Source organism: Cebidichthys violaceus, unplaced genomic scaffold (genome assembly GCF_023349555.1).
Source record: "Cebidichthys violaceus isolate CVI_PGR_0920_01 unplaced genomic scaffold, fCebVio1.0.p SCAF_25, whole genome shotgun sequence".
Lineage (NCBI taxonomy): Eukaryota > Metazoa > Chordata > Actinopteri > Perciformes > Stichaeidae > Cebidichthys > Cebidichthys violaceus.
Window position 1 is genome coordinate 2540273 of NW_027176428.1, and position 18701 is coordinate 2558973.

The window sequence follows — 18701 nt, forward strand, 5'->3', positions numbered from 1 at the left end:
ACATAGGGTGACAAGTGCTCACCACCTGTGTATATTAAGCTCTGACGCAGTATGTTCATATAATGTATCACTTTCTCGGGTAATCATCTATCTTGAATCTTGAATAAGGCACGAGGGAATTTACAAAGTATACTATACTAGTTTATTATTCATCAAAGTCCTGCTGGTAACATGTGTTCTGTGTCCTCGGAGGAATGATGACGGAACTCAAAACGATGTTGAGTTCTTCCATTTAATGCTATAATAAAAACATATGAAACATTATGAAAATCACAATGTTCAATTTAATTCATGCCTACTGTAATACACTAATAAATTAATTGATGACAATAGGAAATAGGATTTCTTTCTTCTTTATTATTCTTTTGCAAGATAAATAACAGTGAGTAGGGAAGTACAATGACATTATTTTGTGCATTTCTTCATCAAGACAATGGGGCTCTTCTGAAACGCTGCTTGTTAAAATAGTATTTGAAACGTCTGTTTAAATGTGCATGTTGAATATGCAATGATGCGTATACATAAACAAACTGTCAAAACTCGTGAATTACTGTCAAAATAATAGTCCAAGTCTGGTTCTCACTAGCATCACCATGTTGGTGCAATAATTCTGATTCATTCTTGTTATGATGATTTATGTGGTTTAGATAGATAGATATATACTTTATTCATCCCCAGGGGGAAATTTGGTAATATTTGGGCTTAAACTATTTTTTGATGGTAACTTCCGGTTTTAAGAGGATTTTCTGTTACAATGATATTTTCAAATGTTCTGATTGTATTTAAATAGATAACTTGTACATATTGATTTTAAACTCAAAACCCAATGTAACAAATAATAAACCCACTCCACAACCATGAATGTATGTGCCAAGCTGAAAAACAAAATCATGCTGTCAGGCCTAAACCGCCTCTAGAACTCTACCAGGTATGTGCAGGCCTTCATTAAGGCGTTTGCAGCCCTCTTGCTGCCAAAGAAAACAAGGAAAACTACAGAATAGAAAAGGAAATAAGGTCATATACTGAATCTTGTTAAACCTACTGAATGTTGATGTTGGATGCAAAAAAACTGAAATAATGTGTTGTGTATGTTTTTTTCTCCTTTCTATTAGAAAGTAATTTCCAAATTCGTATTTTATTTTAGTCTTTGATCTGTTACTGTGTATACTATATATAAATGTTAATACAGCTCTAAGGTAGAATGGTAATAAACCATTTGGCGGTTAGAATTTACCAGTCCTCTGTTTTTTTGTTTGTTTGATTTCTGCAGCAGTCACACGCACAGGGGTGGATGTGGGGGGTAGGGGGTAGGTTGTTGTGTCCCTTTCAATGTTATGACCAAACTTAAGCCCTTGGTTGAAGTTGTATGTGTTCATACTAAAGTCAGTCAACTGAATGCGTGCCGATGACAACCGCTCGAGGCGATTCTGAAGGTGGATTCTCTTGGTTGTTATGCCAGGGTCCTCTTGAAGGAGCGACTCTGTTTTCGCCTTGTCTTGAAACATCTGCAGCATCTCCCTCTGCAGCTGGACAGCAGACTCCTGCAACACCTGGTAGCGGATTACCAGCGGAATCTGGTCAGCCAGACGCTGGCCAGCAATCTGTGGTTTAGAAAGGAGAAAGTTGGGGTGTCACGCTGTATCTGTCAATGTAAGAAAATTATTGGTATTTGGTTTTTACCGTTAGTGTACATGTTTTGTACTGGAAGTTGTTAGAAATTATCTACTATGCTGCATTAATATAAAATTGTTTTATACTGACATTCATAGCCCCCATCAATACAGTATATTTATATATTTAGCTGCCAACAAAATAATATTTTAACCATTTACCTAACTTAGTCTGGTAATAAAATATATTCAAACGCCACCTTCTAAACAAGAATGCAATGGGAGGAGGTGCAGATTAAAATAAGCAGTTTATTTCCGACCTTTTTACAGTAAATAAAATGTGTGATGTATTAAATGCTGTGAGGCACTGAAATAAAATGTACAGCATGTAGATTACACTTACTTTGTAATAGGACTTCAGGTGTTTAATCATCTCTCTCAGGGTGGCCCCACTGTCACTGCTCAGGGGGCTGATGGTGAGTGGCTTTAGTGGTGAACCAAAGCTGAAACCCACACAATGCTGTTCAACTTCCCTCTTCCGCTTCCCTAACTTCTTGCTGTAGGTGCTGTCCTGAGTGTAAACAATCATTTCCATTTTAAACTGAGTCCTCAGCATGGACTCTGCTGCAGTCTCCTTCTCCTTACTGATGGCTTCAATCTTCATCTAAAGGACATACACAATCATCAGTAAATATTCAACAATGTTCAGTTATAGATATGGGCAATGAAAACTATACCTGTGCTGTTCTGATGAGGTTAGGAAATCCAACAAGGCTGCTCTGTGCCAACTTAACCAGCTCTTTCATCACAATGTCTAAAAATGAAAACAAAAATCAAACAATAGAAGATCTACTCATAACTTTACAGTGTTACATATTCAGCTGGCTTGCAATCATTGTAGCATCATAATATGACATGCCTGCCACTTGCTTGAGTTTCAGGAGAGCAGGCCCTTCCAGCTTTTTGATCTGCTCCTTAATCATGTCCTCAAAGGTCTTGTAGCTTATGAACCCCGGCAGTTCTCTTCCACGGTACTTTTGTTCATACTGAGTCACCTCTCTCTCAATATTCTGGTTGACTGCAAAAGGGAGGCATTTGTGAAAGAAAAAGTGGACACAAACAAGGTTAACACTCGGTTAGCAGTAGTGGTGTAACGGATCACAGATCGATCCGTGATCGGTTCGGATCACACCTCACGGTTCGGGGCACACTTGTGAACCGCGGATCAATTTATTATTGTTTTTTTTAACAGTTTAATCATCATAGTTTGTAATAACGTTTTACTGCTGCTGTTCCTTTTCAAGTAACAAGTCCCCGAATATCAATGCAGAGTGTCAGTGGACAGATATAAAGCAGTAGTGTGTTCACGTGAACAGAGCAGGTTAGAAGCATTTAACGGTGAAAGTCATGGCAAGAGGAGGAGCGGAGGAGCTTGAGAAGCCCCCGCCGTTATTTAAATCGCGAGTTTGGGAGCATTTTGGTTTCCCTGTAACTTATAATAACGGGATAAGGGTGGTGGACAAAACCGTTACGGTATGTAGGCGTTGTTTAAAGAGAAAAAAATACGACAACGGCCGACTGTGACGGCTCACTTCATCACGCCGGAGTGGAGATTCATAGTTCGATACTGCAGACACGCCCCTTCTGTGAGAGTCACACAGCCACACACACACACACACCTGGCGCAGGTGCTGACAGAAGCAGTAGAGTGGAAGCTAGACAGGCCCAATAGCAATATCGCAGTCACCACAGAAAGGTCTACCCTCTCCCAAGACAAAGTAGATATTCTCAACTTTTTGAAAAAAAGACCATTTCACAGTAATGGTAAACATTATTGCAGCGTATTTGAATGACATAACCTGACAGGAAGTACACATAGACCCAAGTTGTTACCTAGCAGTTCAGTTCAGTTGAAACAGTGTAAGCTAGCTCACTGGCTGTTTCTTTCTTTCAATATTGATCAAAGGAAGAGGGTATCAACATACCTCATGTTGCACTTAAACTTAACAGAATGAATGGTTTATTTGTTATTTATTTCATTTTGTTTCAAATTGGATATATTGTGATTTTTTTGTTTTCATGTAAGAGTATAGCCCAAAGTTCTTTGCTTTAAGTGTTCTTGAAGTTCTTTGATTAATAAATGGAAAGCAAAGTTATATTTGTCTCCTCTCCTCCCCTTTTCTTTGCTGATCCGAAAAATGATCCGAACCGTGACTCAAAAACCGTGATCCGAACCAAACCATGAGTTTTGTGATCCGTTGCACCCCTAGTTAGCAGTGACCTATACAGCAGTCTGGAGCAGTCTTTTCATACTTAGAAGGAAAATGGCATAAAGATTAACAGTATTTTAATATCTTACTCAATAGTTTACATTTTAGGTTACAATTTTGTAGTATGGAAACCACAGCAAAGACATTATGTAATGATCAGTTTATTGATGCACTTACAATTTATTCCAGAGACCTCTATGGTATTTTTCCAAGCCGCAAACTGTTCTCTGAGTACGGCAAAGATATTTAGCTTGCCTCCAAATTTGATTTCCTCCCCAGTGGTGAGGCGGATAGCATCCTGTGTAAACGCTGTTACTCTCTAAAATAAAACAGGTTCAGATAAAAGAAGAGTGCAAATTAAATCAAAACGAGGAGGTGCAGTGTTTTGTAAGTGACAGCTAGTAAACTCACATCAATGAGAAAACCGAGTCTCTCAGCTGCATCAGCTGGGGGTCCACTGCCATATTTGTCCAGCGTTGCCTGAGTCTCTGTTAGTTTCTTCTTTATCTGCTCTTCCAGTTGAGGCAGAGATCTCTAAAAATCACACGTGTCAAACCTTTAACACTTGAAGTGGGCAAAGTAATCTGTAGTGAACCGCTATTGTGAAGCACTGAGACGTGTTTACCTGGATATGTTGCACCAGCTCAAGGGTGAGTTTTTCCGCCAGTTTAGGAACCGTGGCATGGCCTTCATTGTAGAGAATCCTACAGCAAAGATAAAACATTACTGAGTAAAAAGTACACAACCAGTCAAACTGCAAATCATTAGTTGCATAATTACCCAAAAATAATGAACTCACTGGAACTGCAGATGCTCGTTGAAGAATGTTTTTTCTCTTCTTGTTGCTTCAGTAAGAGACACCCTCTCTGTGATCTCCTTCTGACCCCTGCACTTGACGATCATGTAGCCCTTCTTCAGGTGGATGACCTCATTACGGACAATTTCAACCACCGACTCTTCTGTGCCTTTGTCCACCAGGTCAGGCTTGGTCAAGATACCTGAGAGAGAGAGGGGCAAACAGACGGTGAACTATCTAAAAGTCAAGGAACTTGTCCAAGGGCTCCCTTTCTAGAATCAGCCACATTTACCCAAAGTCCTGTCTCCATTAGGATCCACCTCCTGTGCCATCTTCAAAGCCTCTGTGGTTGCAATGTCCACGTTGGATGGAACAACCACCAAGCTGATGGTCTCTTGTTTTGTTATAAACTTCTGGATCAGTCTCTTTATCTGAAAGTATTAATTCCAGTGGTTATTAAGTATAAATTCTTCTGTCATTACTTTTCTACCAAATAAATTGTCCCTATGAAAACTGTGTTTTGGGGACACTGAATTAGCATACCTGGTCTCCAATGTTCACAGGTTGTCCCTTTACAGCCACCCTGGTGATGCCGGGCAGGTCAATGAGTGTCAGGTCTGGAACATCAGGAGAGGCAATCTCTAGACTGATGAGGTCCTCACTGATCCCCACCCCACCCCCGGCCAATACGTCCTGAGCTGGAGAGAGAGGACACAGTATTTGACGAGTACAGGATGGAAGTGCTGGTCACTGAAACCTAAAAAAACAAACAGTAGCTCCACAAATACATGGCTTTTGATAGTAGCATTAAAGAACTGTGTATACTGTACCTTCTCTAATCATGTCATCCACATCTGCAGGGTCTTCTATCTCTTCTTCATAACCTTCGTAGCTTATCTTCCCGTGCCACTCCTCTCCTTCTTTCCTTCTCTTCATCTTCAGTTCGAGAGGACATCTTGTCACAATGCCTGAATTAATGAAGAGTGAATGATGATGAGGGGAACATTATAACACTGATATTATCTTTATAATAGTGAGAATATTGCATCTTCAAAATATGTTCCAGACATAAGAAGACATTTATTATATTGTCATATACATTTAAGAAATTTAAAAGCTTCAGCTTTTAAGCCATCGCAAACTTATTGGGGAGCAGTGGGCTACTGAGAAGCGTCTGGGAAGCAGTTAGGGGTTCAGTGTCTTACTCAGGGACACTTCGACACAGGAGAAGTACCAGCCTTGCGGTTACCAGACGACCCTCTTAACCCAGTGAGCCACGGTCGCCCCCCATAACACATATGCTAGAGAAGGCTAACACTAATGTCTACATTTTTTTGGTGAAGTCCTTGACCCCCGATGTAAACAGGGACATTTCTGTAGTAGTGTTTAAAACAAGTGCAACGCTATGAATGCCTTTGAAAAGAGACTGACTGAAAATGTGAGCCGTTAATCCCATTTATATGATTTGTTTCATATATTAAAGACATGCAATTCACAGAGTAACTCTTTGTCAGCCATCGAGGAGGCACTCTGGTGCAACTAGGAGGGAGCTATTACAACAGGCTTGTAGGAGCCAGGTATGGCCTGTGTCTTTTTGTATAAACTTTTTTGGCACTTCCGGTACACTTCCGGTAATTGAGTCACGTGGTGTTGGGGATGGCACAATGGGGTTATCAGTGGTTCAGTGATGTTGGTCTGGTGGAAGGAATGGAAGGAGAGGGGGTGAGAGAGGGAGCCTTATTTTTTGTTGACCGCTTTATATACACTATTTTTACACCCAATAAACTTACAACACTCAGCCACTGGATCGGCGTGAATTATTTATAAGCAGCGCGTCCGCAGGTTGGTCTCCCCTGCTTAGCCTCTCGGTGACTAAGTTGAAGTTGCTGTTAGTCACCTACAAGGCTTTTCACCCCGCCCCTAAATGTGGCAATTCCGAATGATGTGTTTGGGGGACATTTCCTAAAAATTGGTTCTTGTCAAGCATACTGAGCCATTAACTGAACACTCCCTTCAGGAAACAAGGGAGAGAGAGGTGTCCCAGCTGGACTCAAACCAGGGATGATGTGGTCTAACTCTTCGAAACTTTCACTCCCTCCTTCTAATTCCTCCCTTCTCCCCGATGATTTTGCCAACTTCTTTGACAAGAAGGTAAACGATATCAGATCCTCCTTCTCTCAGCCCCCATCTCCCTGTCCACCCTCTCCAGCCCTTCCCCCTCAGCTCTCCCTCCCATCTCCATGCCCCATCTTCCCCTATCTGGCTCCCCTCTCCCCTAACAGGGTCCTCAACCTTGTTACATCTAACCGCCCCACCACGTGCTCCCTTGACCCGATCCCCTCCCCTCTTCTTCAGTCTATTGCGACTGAACTCCTTCCTTTCCTCACCCACCTCATCAACACATCTCTTGTTTCAGGATGCTTTCCCACAGCCTTCAACACTGCCAGAGACACCCCCCTTCTGAAGAAACCATCACTTGACCCCTCTGATGTCAAGAACTTCAGACCGGTTTCTCTTCTACCCTTTCTATCCAAAACACTTGAACGTGCTGTCTTCAACCAACTGTCTTCCTATCTCCACCAGAACAGCCTCTTGGACCCCCACCAGTCCGGGTTCAAGGTGGGTCAATCGACTGAGACAGTAGGATCGACCTCACAGGTCGATCCTACCAGGTGACCTGGAGGGGACCCGTGTCGGAACCACGCATGCTGACTACGGGTGTTCCACAAGGTTCAGTTCTGGGCCCCCTTCTCTTCTCGCTCTACACAACATCTCTGGGTTCTGTTATTCACTCGCATGACTTCTCATACCATTGTTATGCCGACAACACCCAGCTGGTCTTGTCATTTCCCCCCGGCAACCCCCAAGTGGAGGTACTCATCGCTGCGTACTTGGCTGACATCTCAAAGTGGATGGCGACACACCACCTGAAGCTCAACCTGGACAAAACCAAGCTACTGTTCCTCCCAGGGAAGGGTTGCCCACATCGAGACTTGTCCATCACCATTGATGATACCGTGGTGACACCAACTTGGACTGCGAGGAATCTGGGTGTGACCCTGGATGACCAACTGTCATTCTCAGTAAACATTTCATCGGTTACACGCTCCAGCAGATTCCTGCTCTACAACATCAGGAGGATTCGCCCCTTCCTCACTGACGAGACGGCGCAGGTGCTCATCCAGGCTCTCGTCATCTCCCGCCTGGACTACTGCAACTCACTACTTACGGAGCCCCGGCGTCGCCCATCAGACCTCTGGAGCTTGTCCAGAAAGCTGCAGCTTGTCTGGTGTTCATTCACCCCAAGTTCTCCCACACAACTTCCCTTCTCCATTCTCTACACTGGCTCCCTGTAAGAGCGCGCATCCAGTTTAAGACTCTGGTGTTAGCCTACAGGGCAGTGGAAGGAACAGCTCCTTTCTATCTCCAGGCCATGGTCAAGCCTTACACCCCAGCCCGACCACTTCGCTCTGCTGCCTCAGAGCGATTGGTTTCCCCGATGCTCAGAGGTCCCTGTGGCCGATCGACCCGGTCACAGCTTTTTTCTGTCCTGGTTCCACAGTGGTGGAATGAACTCCCCACTGACGTCAGGACAGCAGAGTCGCTGCCCATCTTTTGGCGCAGGCTGAAAACTCACCTCTTCAAGAAGTACTATCCTGACCCTTCCACTTAGCACTTATTGTATTCGTATTAGTTTGTTGCACTTATTGTAATTCTATTGGTTTGTTTTTGCACTGTACTTTTGCACTGGTTTATGCTCTTAGATGCTTGTTTAGAAAAGGAGATGTACTTATGACTTCTGGTGACTAGTAGTTCTCTTGAATACCTATGTTGAATACACTTCTTGTAAGTCGCTTTGGATAAAAGCGTCTGCTAAATGACTGTAATGTAATGTAATGTCTAAGGCAGGGGTCTTCAACGTTTTTCAGGCCAAGGACCCCCAAACTGATAGAGAGATGGAGCAGGGACCCCCTACTATATATATTGTATACAATTGTGTTTTATATTAAACTGGGCCTAGTGCCATGTATAAAGATACCTTGTTATTGTGCATTCAATACTAAGCTATTCAAATAATACACAGGTTCATATATTCATGTTTTTATTTTAAACATGTACAAGGTACAGTGAGTAAGGTGGCCATGACACTGCCATTTATAAACACACCTTGTCAACTGATACCAATGCCAATATCAACATTGTCTGTCAATTGCATGATAATCATGCATACAAGCTATTCAAATTGACGTTTTTATTTTAAAACCAAAAAATTGTGATGGCCTATTAGTGCCACTGCCATGCATAAGCATACCTGTTATCTTGCAAACAATACTGAACTATTAAAATAATGGACAGATTCATGTTTTTTGGTCGAGTTACAAAACGATCCATTTTCGCTCATAACAATGTCCATAGACTTGGCATAATAATATACTGGCCTTGGCTGTTGTAGATAGGAGCTGCAGTGTTTTAGCCAGGAATATCTTGCAAAAATGATTGCACAGGGATTCGTGGGTGAAGTAAATGTCGTTGTTTTTTTACAACGGTATCTTCTTTTCAAATAATATTGCAGCGAGCATCATGGGGTACATCCCAAGTCTCTTAATTGCATCCCCGTTTCCCTCACTTGGGTCCTTTCCTTACGTCTTAGTCCCTCCCACCAGGGATGCATTTAGGAAACCATGCGAGGAGAGAGGAAACGAGGAAATATGTTTTAAGAGATATGAGACGTCACATGAAGCAACGTCTGTTTCTGATGACGGCGACCGCTGATCACAACAGATCAGCTGTCAGTCGGCTTTAACAGCTGGAGAGACTTTTGATAGTTTGTGTCTGCACACATGATCACTGTACTTAATAATAGTAACTAATAATACTAATAACAAATTAAAGCTGCAAGCAGCATTGATCGGGCCCTCGCAACTACGCGCACATCGAGGATACCGGCAGGACTCTGGTTGACGCGGTCATGCATTTCTGTGACCATCATACACTGCGTGCACGAGTTAGATGATATTTCTGCGTCGACCAGCAGTGTAGCAAGATCATGTTGCCAGGCATTATGCCTCAAATGTTTTGAGTTTACTCTGATGCAATCATAAATGTAAGCCTGTTAAGATCATTAAGAAAATGAATGTGCGTGAATGCGCTTCAGTGTTTGTAACATAACAGACTTGTCAGTTTACTGGGTGCAGTGTCCTGCTGATTGAATTTGGACTCACATGAAAGTTAACAGAACAGTAGTGTAATTTGCTTTTACTTGAACACTTTAATTTAACACTGTTTTCATTTTAAACTCTTCTGTAACTTTAGATTGTAGTGTGAAGCATTCATTGCAACATTTATTCTGATTCTTGAGTAGAAGCTCTGGACTGATCATTTATACTAATGCCCACTGACATGGTTTGAGAACCACTGTTGTCTAACTTTTGCTCTCCAAGCATCTTAGTTTGCACATATTTAGATCAGAGAAGTCTTTTTCTCATGGTGTGTCCACAAACCCTTTTATTAAGTTCAGTGTTCGGGCCGCTGTAATTACAGAATCCTGCTTACGTCCGTGGTTGCCAGTAGGTGGCGCTATGACTGAGTTAATATTGGCATGCAGATGTCCTAAAATCATGACAGTAATCAAGCGTGTCAACTTTGGGACAGTTTTGACAAAGTAAAGTTGAGTTACAACAGCTTGATGGATGATGGCGAACCATGTAAAATGGCCGCTACACCAAGTCCATGTTTGATGAATTCTAAACTTTTAATCACAAAGGTCTTTAGATTGTTCTGACCAAAATCTAAACAGATCGGATTATTTCCCTAGGAGGAGTTCGTAGTGCAGCACCTGGAAAAGGAAATAAAACCACAAGAAATTCATACAAAATTCAAATTGGCTGACTTCCGGTTGGGTTTAGAGCATGGACCCCTAAGACTTTTTTTTAAGTCTACATGTGATACACCTGCTTACTTAATTTCATACATCTAGGTGAAACGTACTGCGAGGGCTGCATCGTCGAAATATTGTAGGGGGCGCTATCGAGCAGAGTTGCCACTCTGAAGCATTAAAATCACATCAGATAACTACATTCAGGACTTTAAATGTGTGTGACAAGTTTGATTTTGTTTTGAGTATTTTTAGCCCCTCAAAAACACCTTTGTTTTTCATGGCGAGGAATGCGTCGCCACGGCAACGGCATTTCACGAAACAACAAGCTTTGAGTAACTTTTAATCACAAAGGTCTTTAGATTGTTCTGACCAAATTCTAAGTTGATCTGATTAGTTCCCTGGGAGGAGCTCGTTAAAGTAGAGCGCCTGGAAATTGAAAAAACGACACTAGAAATTCAGACTAAATTCAAAATGGCTGACTTCCGGTTGGGTTTAGGGCATGGCCCCAAGAGACGTACTGCGAGGGCTGCTTCGTCGAAATTTTGTAGGGGGCGCTATTGAGCCGATTTAACACTGATTGAATAAAATCATATTATAGAACTACATTTTGGCCTTGTGATCTGTGTGTCAAGTTTGCTTGTGTTTCAAGCTTTTTTAACCTCTCCAAATGACCATCGTTTTTCACGGCAAAGACTGCATTACCACGGCAACGGCGTTCGACGAAACATCAAAAGCTTAGAGAACTGGCATTATGAACTTCTTACATTTGTGTGGAACAAATTTGATGTTGATCTGATTTTCCAACTTAGAGAAACAAGCCAAAGTATAAAGACTTTAACTTACTGTTGCCAGTAGGTGGCGCTATGACTATGATTCAAAATTGGCTTGCAGATGTCTTCAGGCCTGGAGTTTAATCAAACATGTGAAATCTGGTAAAGATCTGATGATGCGGAGTCGAGTTACATCAGTTTATTCGTTCATGGCGAAGGATCGAAATTCGCAGAGCCGCCACGTCGCCACGCTTTGACAACTTCCAACAATTTTCACATTGAAGCATTATCAAGGTCTTAAGGCTTTTGTGACAAAATTTGAGAGGGATCCAATTAATCTGTGAGCAGTAGGGTGTCAAAGTACACAACCTATGACTTCCTGTTGCCACTAGGTGGCGCTATTACTATGATTCTAAATTGTCATATACATGTGTTCAGGGTCAGGATGTTATGACATATGAGAAATTTGGAGCAGATTAGGCAATGTACAGCCGAGTTACAACAACTTCCTGTTTCATGGCGAATGGTGTTTTTTTGCCGCCACGCCACGGACACATAGTTTGATAACTTTTTGATCTTTGAGTATCGTTTCACTGCCAAGGTCTCAAGAGCATACTGACCAAATCTGAAGGCAATCGGGTTTAATCTCTAGGAGGAGTTCGTTAAAGTACGGCGCCTTGAAACGGTCCAAAAACGTCATAAAATTCAAAATGGCCGACTTCCTGTTTGGTTTAGGATATACCTCCTTTTGACTTTTTTGTACGTCCCATCACGTTCCACATACCTACCAAATTTCATACAGCTAGGTAAAACCCAAAGTTGGGGCTACTCTGTAGGGGGCGCTATCGAGCCAAAATGTCATTCCGCAGCTGGACACCCCAATAATACTGGAATTTTCACCACGATTGAATTTTGTGCCAAATTTCAAAAGATTCTCAGTATCCCAAGCACCTCCTTTTTGCGATGAAACTGGTACGGTAATAATAATAATAATAATAATTAAAGCTGCAAGCAGCATTGATCGGGCCCTCGCAACTTCACGCACGTCGAGGGTACCGGCAGGACTTTGGTTGACGCGGCCATGCATTTCTGTGACCATCATACATTGCGTGCACGAGTTAAACAGTATTTCCAGCCTCAACCAGCAGCGTAGCAAGATCATGTTGCCAGGTCTTAAGCCTCAAATGTTTTGAGTGTACCTCCGATACAATCATAAATGTAAGCCTGTTAAGATCATTAAGAAAATGAATATGTGTGAATGTGTTTCAGTGTTTATAAAATAACAGACCGTCAGTTTACTGGGATGGGGTTCAACTCCCTGCAGTGTCCTGCTGATTGTATTTGAACTTACATGAAAGTTAACAGAACAGTATTGTCATTTGCTTTTACTTTAACACTTTAATTTAACACTGTTTTCATTTTAAGCTCTTCTATAACTTTAGATTGTAGTGTGAAGCATTCATTGTAACATTTAACGTGATTTTCATGTAGAAGCTCTGGACAGATCATTTATACTAATGCCCACTGACATGGTTTGAGAACCACTGTTGTCTAACTTTTGCTCTCCATGCATCTTAGTTTGAACATATTTAGATCAGAGAAGTCTTTTTCTCATGGTGTGCACACAAACCCTTTAAATAAATTCAGTGTTTGGGCTGCTGTAATTAAAGAATCCTGCTTACTTCTGTGGTTGCCAGTGGGTGGTGCTATGACTATGAGTTAATATTGGCATGCAAAAGTCCTAAAATCATGACGGTAATCAAGCATGTCAAGTTTGGGACAGTTTTGTCAAAGTACAGTTGAGTTACAACAGCTTGGTGGATGATGGCGAACCATATAAAATGGCCGCTACACCAAGTCCATGTTGTTTGATGAAACCTCAAGCTTTTAGTAACTTTTAATCACTACGGTCTTTAGATTGTTCTGACCAAATTCTAAGTTGATCGGATTAATTCCATAGGAGGAGTTCGTAGTACAGCACATGGAAATGGAAAAAAACAGGAGAAATTCATACAAAATTCAAAATGGCTGACTTCCGGTTGGGTTTAGAGCATGAACCCCTAAGACTTTTTGTTAAGTCTACATGTGATACATCTGCTTACCAAATTTTATACAGCTAGGTGAAACGTACTGCGAGGGCTGCATCGTCAAAAATTTGTAGGGGGCGCTATCGAGCCAACTTGCCGCTCTGAAGCATTAAAATCACATCAGATAACTACATTCAGGATTTTAAATGTGTTTGACAAGTTTGGTTACGTTTTGAGCATTTTTAGCCCCTCAAAAACACTTTTGTTTTTCGTGGCGAAGAATGCATCGCCACGGCAACGGCCTTTCACGAAACAACAACCTTTGAGTAACTTTTCATCACAAAGATCTTTAGATTGTACTGACCAAATTTGAAGTCGATCTGATTAATTCCCTAGGAGGAGTTCGTTAAAGTAGAGCCCCTGGAAATGTCTAAAACGACACTAGAAATTCATACAAATTTCAAAATGGCTGACTTCCGGTTGGGTTTAGGGCATGGCCCCAAGAGACTTTTATTTAAGTCCACATGTGATACATGTGCCTACCAAATTTTGTTAATCTATGTGAAACGTACTGCGAGGGCTGCTTCGTTGAAATTTTGTAGGGGGCGCTGTTGAGCCGATTTAACACTCTGATTGAATAAAATCATATTATAGAACTACATTTTGGCCTTGTGATCTGTGTGTCAAGTTTGCTTGTGTTTTGAGCTTTTTTAACCTCTCCAAATGACCATCGTTTTTCACGGCGAAGACTGCGTTACCACGGCAACGGCGTTCGACGAAACATCAAAAGCTTAGAGAACTGGCATTATGAACTTCTTACATTTGTGTGGAACAAATTTGATGTTGATCTGATTTTCCAACTTAGAGAAACAAGCCAAAGTATAAAGACTTTAACTTACTGTTGCCAGTAGGTGGCGCTATGACTATGATTCAAAATTGGCTTGCAGATGTCTTCAGGCCTGGAGTTTAATCAAACATGTGAAATCTGGTAAAGATCTGATGATGCGGAGTCGAGTTACATCAGTTTATTCGTTCATGGCGAAGGATCGAAATTCGCAGAGCCGCCACGTCGCCATGCTTCGACAACTTCCTACAATTTTCACAATGAAGCATTATCAAGGTCTTAAGGCTTTTGTGACAAAATTTGAGAGGGATCCGATTAATCTGTGAGCAGTAGGGTGTCAAAGTACACAACCTATGACTTCCTGTTGCCACTAGGTGGCGCTATTACTATGATTCAAAATTGTCATATACATGTGTTCAGGGTCAGGATGTTATGACATATGAGAAATTTGGAGCAGATTAGGCAATGTACAGCCGAGTTACAACAACTTCCTGTTTCATGGCGAATGGTGTTTTTTTGCCGCCACGCCACGGACACATAGTTCGATAACTTTTTGATCTTTGAGTATCGTTTCACTGCCAAGGTCTCAAGAGCATACTGACCAAATCTGAAGGCAATCGGGTTTAATCTCTAGGAGGAGTTCGTTAAAGTACGGCGCCTTGAAACGGTCCAAAAACGTCATAAAATTCAAAATGGCCGACTTCCTGTTTGGTTTAGGATATAGCTCCTTTTGACTTTTTTGTACGTCCCATCACGTTCCACATACCTACCAAATTTCATACAGCTAGGTGAAACCCAAAGTTGGGGCTACTCTGTAGGGGGCGCTATGGAGCCAAAATGTCATGCCGCAGCTGGACACCCCAATAATACTGGAATTTTCACCACGATTGAATTTTGTGCCAAATTTCAAAAGATTCCCAGTATCCCAAGCACCTCCTTTTTGCGATGAAACTGGTACGATAATAATAATAATAATAATAATAATAATAATAATAATAAAAAACACATTAGAATAACAATAGGTCCTCCGCTCCGACTACGTCGGTGCTCGGGCCCTAATAATGCAATTATTATAGTTTTTCAGTGAGTTTAACTTACCACTTCCTCTCGGCAGAGCCACCCCTGACAGCGCCTCCAACACGGAGCTCTTCCCCGAGCTTTGGTCTCCAATCACGGCGATAGCAGGCAGCGCCAAGTCCTTCTCTACACCCAGAGAGCGAAGAGAGTCAATGAGGTCAATGCAGGGACGCACCTTCTCCTCGTACTGTTGGTTCAGAGTGTTCATGGTGATGACTGCTTGAATCCTGGAAAAAAACTGTGTTTATAAAAAAGTATAAACTGCTAACGTATTCACCTTTTAAGTAAAAATATTTTTTCCCATAAAGAGTTAGCTGCTCGGATGGCAATTAAAGGTCAAGTGCGCCAGTAAGCCAACTGCGGATACGTCAGGTGTGCGGCTGAAAAAAGGAAATTAAACCTAAATTACCCAGCAAGGCAGAGATCCTCCTTGTGGCACTGGCACCGCAGTGACTAGTCAGTTGCAAGCGTCAGTCAGGTGTCACAACAGCGGCAAGGGAGTGGCACCCTTCAGGAAGCTGCCGAGCTGAGCGGGCGGAGCCACATTTCCTGAGAACTCCTATTGTTGTGTGTGTATGTATATTTGTCAAAATTTTGGTTGTGAAAGTACTTTACAGTGAAGAACCAGAGTAAACTCATTATATATACATATATACAGTATATATGTATATATATGTATGTGGATCAGATCCGGATTGCTGTACACTTTGCCGACGAGGAAAATGCTACAGAGACGTCAATGCCTGCGGCAAGTTTCAAAAAGACTTGCCAAGATCAGCAAGCACCACATTAAGCAGCAGAACAATTAACTGGTACAGCTGCTCAACAACTGGCTGACCTGTCAGACCACGGTGGCTCCTTCTGCTCAGGCTGCAGAGAAAACTACTTCTCGCCCTACAACAAAAAAACACATCTTCTCCTGACTGCCTCCTTGTCTACTTTCTAATTTCACAGGATTCCTGAGAGAGTTGGTGACCACATGAACACAATGTTTTTCTTCTGGCTGCCCATAATAATCCCAAAGGTCAGTTTATCAACATTTATCTGAACATGACACCCCTCACTGCGCGTTGGAGGTTTACTGTACTTTTTCTTTATTTTCACATTTTAATGTAGTTTTATCACTGGGCCTCTAGCAGTTTTATATATGTTGGCAATAACATGAAACTAGCCATCATCCTCACTTTAAATTAATAAAAAAAAGGAAAGTCAGTGTACACTTCAAAACACAATCTAATGAGAATAGCCTATCTTCCATAATTAGCATGTCTAGACCAATTTAAAAAGTTATAGTGAAAGGCTAATGTCTACATTGTCTCAAATGAATTTGTCCATCAACTTAAAAATCACGTTAAACTGTTAAATCTGTTTTTGCTGTTGAGATGATGAAAATTATCATTTCAGTTTTAACATTTCACTTGTTTACAGTCCCGTTATGTTTGTTGTGCACTTTATTTTATATTCTTTTATATTCTATTGTAAATGTTAATATGTTTCTATTTCTTGCACTGTCTTGATTGTTGTTGATTGTTTGTTTGTTTGTTATTGTTTAATGTTATGCACCCTCCGCCATGACAAATTCCTTGTAGGTGCAAACTTCCTTGGCAATAAATGGTTCTGATTCCGATTCTGATTAGACTTGAAATATTTTTTTATACTGGCTCCTAAATACATGTATAGTATGGCATTCACTCCAGTAAACATACTAATAAAGTATCCAATCCATGTTTTCCATGGGTCACTATCTGGATGATGCACAGTAATTAAGCATCAAAATGGCTGATCCATTTTGTCCTCTGCATGGATCTTTAGATGTGTGTTTAGGTCGCACTTCCTTTTAAAGCTTTTACCACACACCATGCATATAGTGGGGTCTTTCTCGTGTGCAAAGTCAAAGTTCCCCTCTGTTTGAAGTTCACGCCACATTCCTTACACTGGTATGGTTTCTCTCCTGTGTGGATTCTCACATGATCCTTCAAGTGGCCAGAATTTTTTTAACGTTTCGCAGATGGGACAAATGTGTCTTCTCTCCCTGTTGAGCTCATTTACGTCTTCTTCCACTCCAATAGTCCAGTCTCCTTTCTCACTAAGTCAAAGTCAAAGTCAGCTTTATTGTCAATTTCTCAATATGTACCGAACATACAGAGGAGTTGAAAAAACGTTTCTCTCCAGTCCAACATATAAAGTGAATACAGATAATAAAGAGCAAATAGATAGAAAAACATTGAGACAACATATATATTAAGAAAAACTATCATTCTGTATTCACCATCAGGCTCAGCTTTGATATCTGCTGTCTGTTCAACAGTTAATATTCTGTAGAGGTGTGAGGGTGTCTGCTCGTTACCTTCTCTTTTCACAAAGTGAGGACACCTGGTGGTATCACACTGCTGCCCACAGCACGGTCCTTGCTGATCAGCCCTCTGGTCATGTTCCTCTTCAACATGCAGGGTACACGGGTGATCCGGGCTCACGTCTGGGGCCCACTCCTCCTCATGGCAGCACTCAGGAGAAGCCTCCTTATCGCAGCAATGAGGACTGACCTGATGAGCTGCTGAATGACACAAGAGTGCATAAAGGGGCGAGACTGGAGACGACAATGTACTGTAGATCATTCAGTCATGTAGACACGGATTCTTGGTTTTAATACACACCACATCATCTGAACCACACCACTTCTTTTTTTTCATAAAACATAATCATGGAAAATAGGCAGTCAGCCACAATTTGAAACCAAAAACTGAAGGGAGCTGCAGCCTCATCATATTAGCTGTAGAACGAATGATGAGACTGCAGCCTAATGATTACCATTAAGTGATTCAATCCACACACCTGGTTTAGCTTTATGTAATCTGACTTCAGGCCAGAGCAACAGCGTTCTCAGGTGACCTATCTCTCCCGCTTGGATCAGCTGACTTCTGCCTGGTACTCTATCAACGTTTCCTCCACCGTCCCGGAAATCTCCACAGCCGCCGCTGTGAGCCGCTCACAAATAAACGCGAGTGGCCATGTCTGCTTTTCTGACGCGATGAACACATTTGGGTTTGTTTGGCATCTTTGCTGTGATCCGGTTGGGAGAGTCTGCTGTCGCCTCCTGCTGGTCACTCTGGAGGATGCATAACGTGCTGGGTTCTTTTCAGGTGCTCACGGAAAAGTTACCCCAACATGTAGCCATGTTAATAAGGAGGGCTGGGTCAGATTACTATGAAATGTAGTCAGTCACTGAATACGGATTACATGGCAATTTATGAAATTAGTAACATCCAAATGTCCAAATGTAAAAAGGGTCTCCTTCCCGCTCTCAGTTTATATTTGGACGCTGTCTTGCTCTAAGGGAGTGTTGGTATTTACTGCCGCCACAAGATGGCCTCATTATCACAGTTTGTTTTCTCTAGGCTGATATTTTGTACAGTAAACCACCATTACCAC

At 41.8% G+C, this 18701-nt stretch overlaps 1 protein-coding gene across 3 annotated transcripts; it reads right to left on the bottom strand.

Moving 5' to 3' along the window:
* Positions 1 to 355: 355 nt before the first annotated feature.
* LOC137879402 (interferon-induced GTP-binding protein Mx-like) lies at positions 356 to 18248 on the bottom strand. 3 transcript variants are annotated; one of them, XM_068720094.1, is made up of 14 exons: positions 18105 to 18248; positions 17620 to 17823; positions 15294 to 15398; positions 5507 to 5644; positions 5220 to 5374; positions 4969 to 5107; positions 4680 to 4878; positions 4506 to 4584; positions 4292 to 4414; positions 4058 to 4199; positions 2530 to 2688; positions 2348 to 2424; positions 2014 to 2274; positions 356 to 1601 (listed from the first exon to the last, which is right to left on the bottom strand). In XM_068720094.1, the coding sequence occupies exons 4-14, from the start codon at positions 5610 to 5612 to the stop codon at positions 1224 to 1226; spliced, it is 1818 nt and encodes a 605-aa protein (XP_068576195.1). In that variant the 5' UTR covers positions 5613 to 5644; positions 15294 to 15398; positions 17620 to 17823; positions 18105 to 18248; the 3' UTR covers positions 356 to 1223. The 3 variants fall into 3 exon arrangements, with proteins under 3 accessions (XP_068576195.1, XP_068576194.1, XP_068576193.1); XM_068720093.1 differs by having other exon boundaries at positions 17620 to 17826; XM_068720092.1 differs by lacking the exons at positions 17620 to 17823; positions 18105 to 18248 and having other exon boundaries at positions 15294 to 15497.
* Positions 18249 to 18701: the final 453 nt, after the last annotated feature.

Bases quoted from the DNA above. Each gene is read 5' to 3' on its own strand.
- LOC137879402 (XM_068720092.1), bottom strand. From the start codon at position 15,480: ATGAACACTCTGAACCAACAGTACGAGGAGAAGGTGCGTCCCTGCATT. The intron at 2,425-2,529 runs GCATGTCATATT...TTTCATTTTTAG, and splicing joins GAAACTCAAGCAAGTGGCAG to ACATTGTGATGAAAGAGCTG. The intron at 1,602-2,013 runs GTAAGTGTAATC...TCTAAACCACAG, and splicing joins ACCTGAAGTCCTATTACAAA to ATTGCTGGCCAGCGTCTGGC.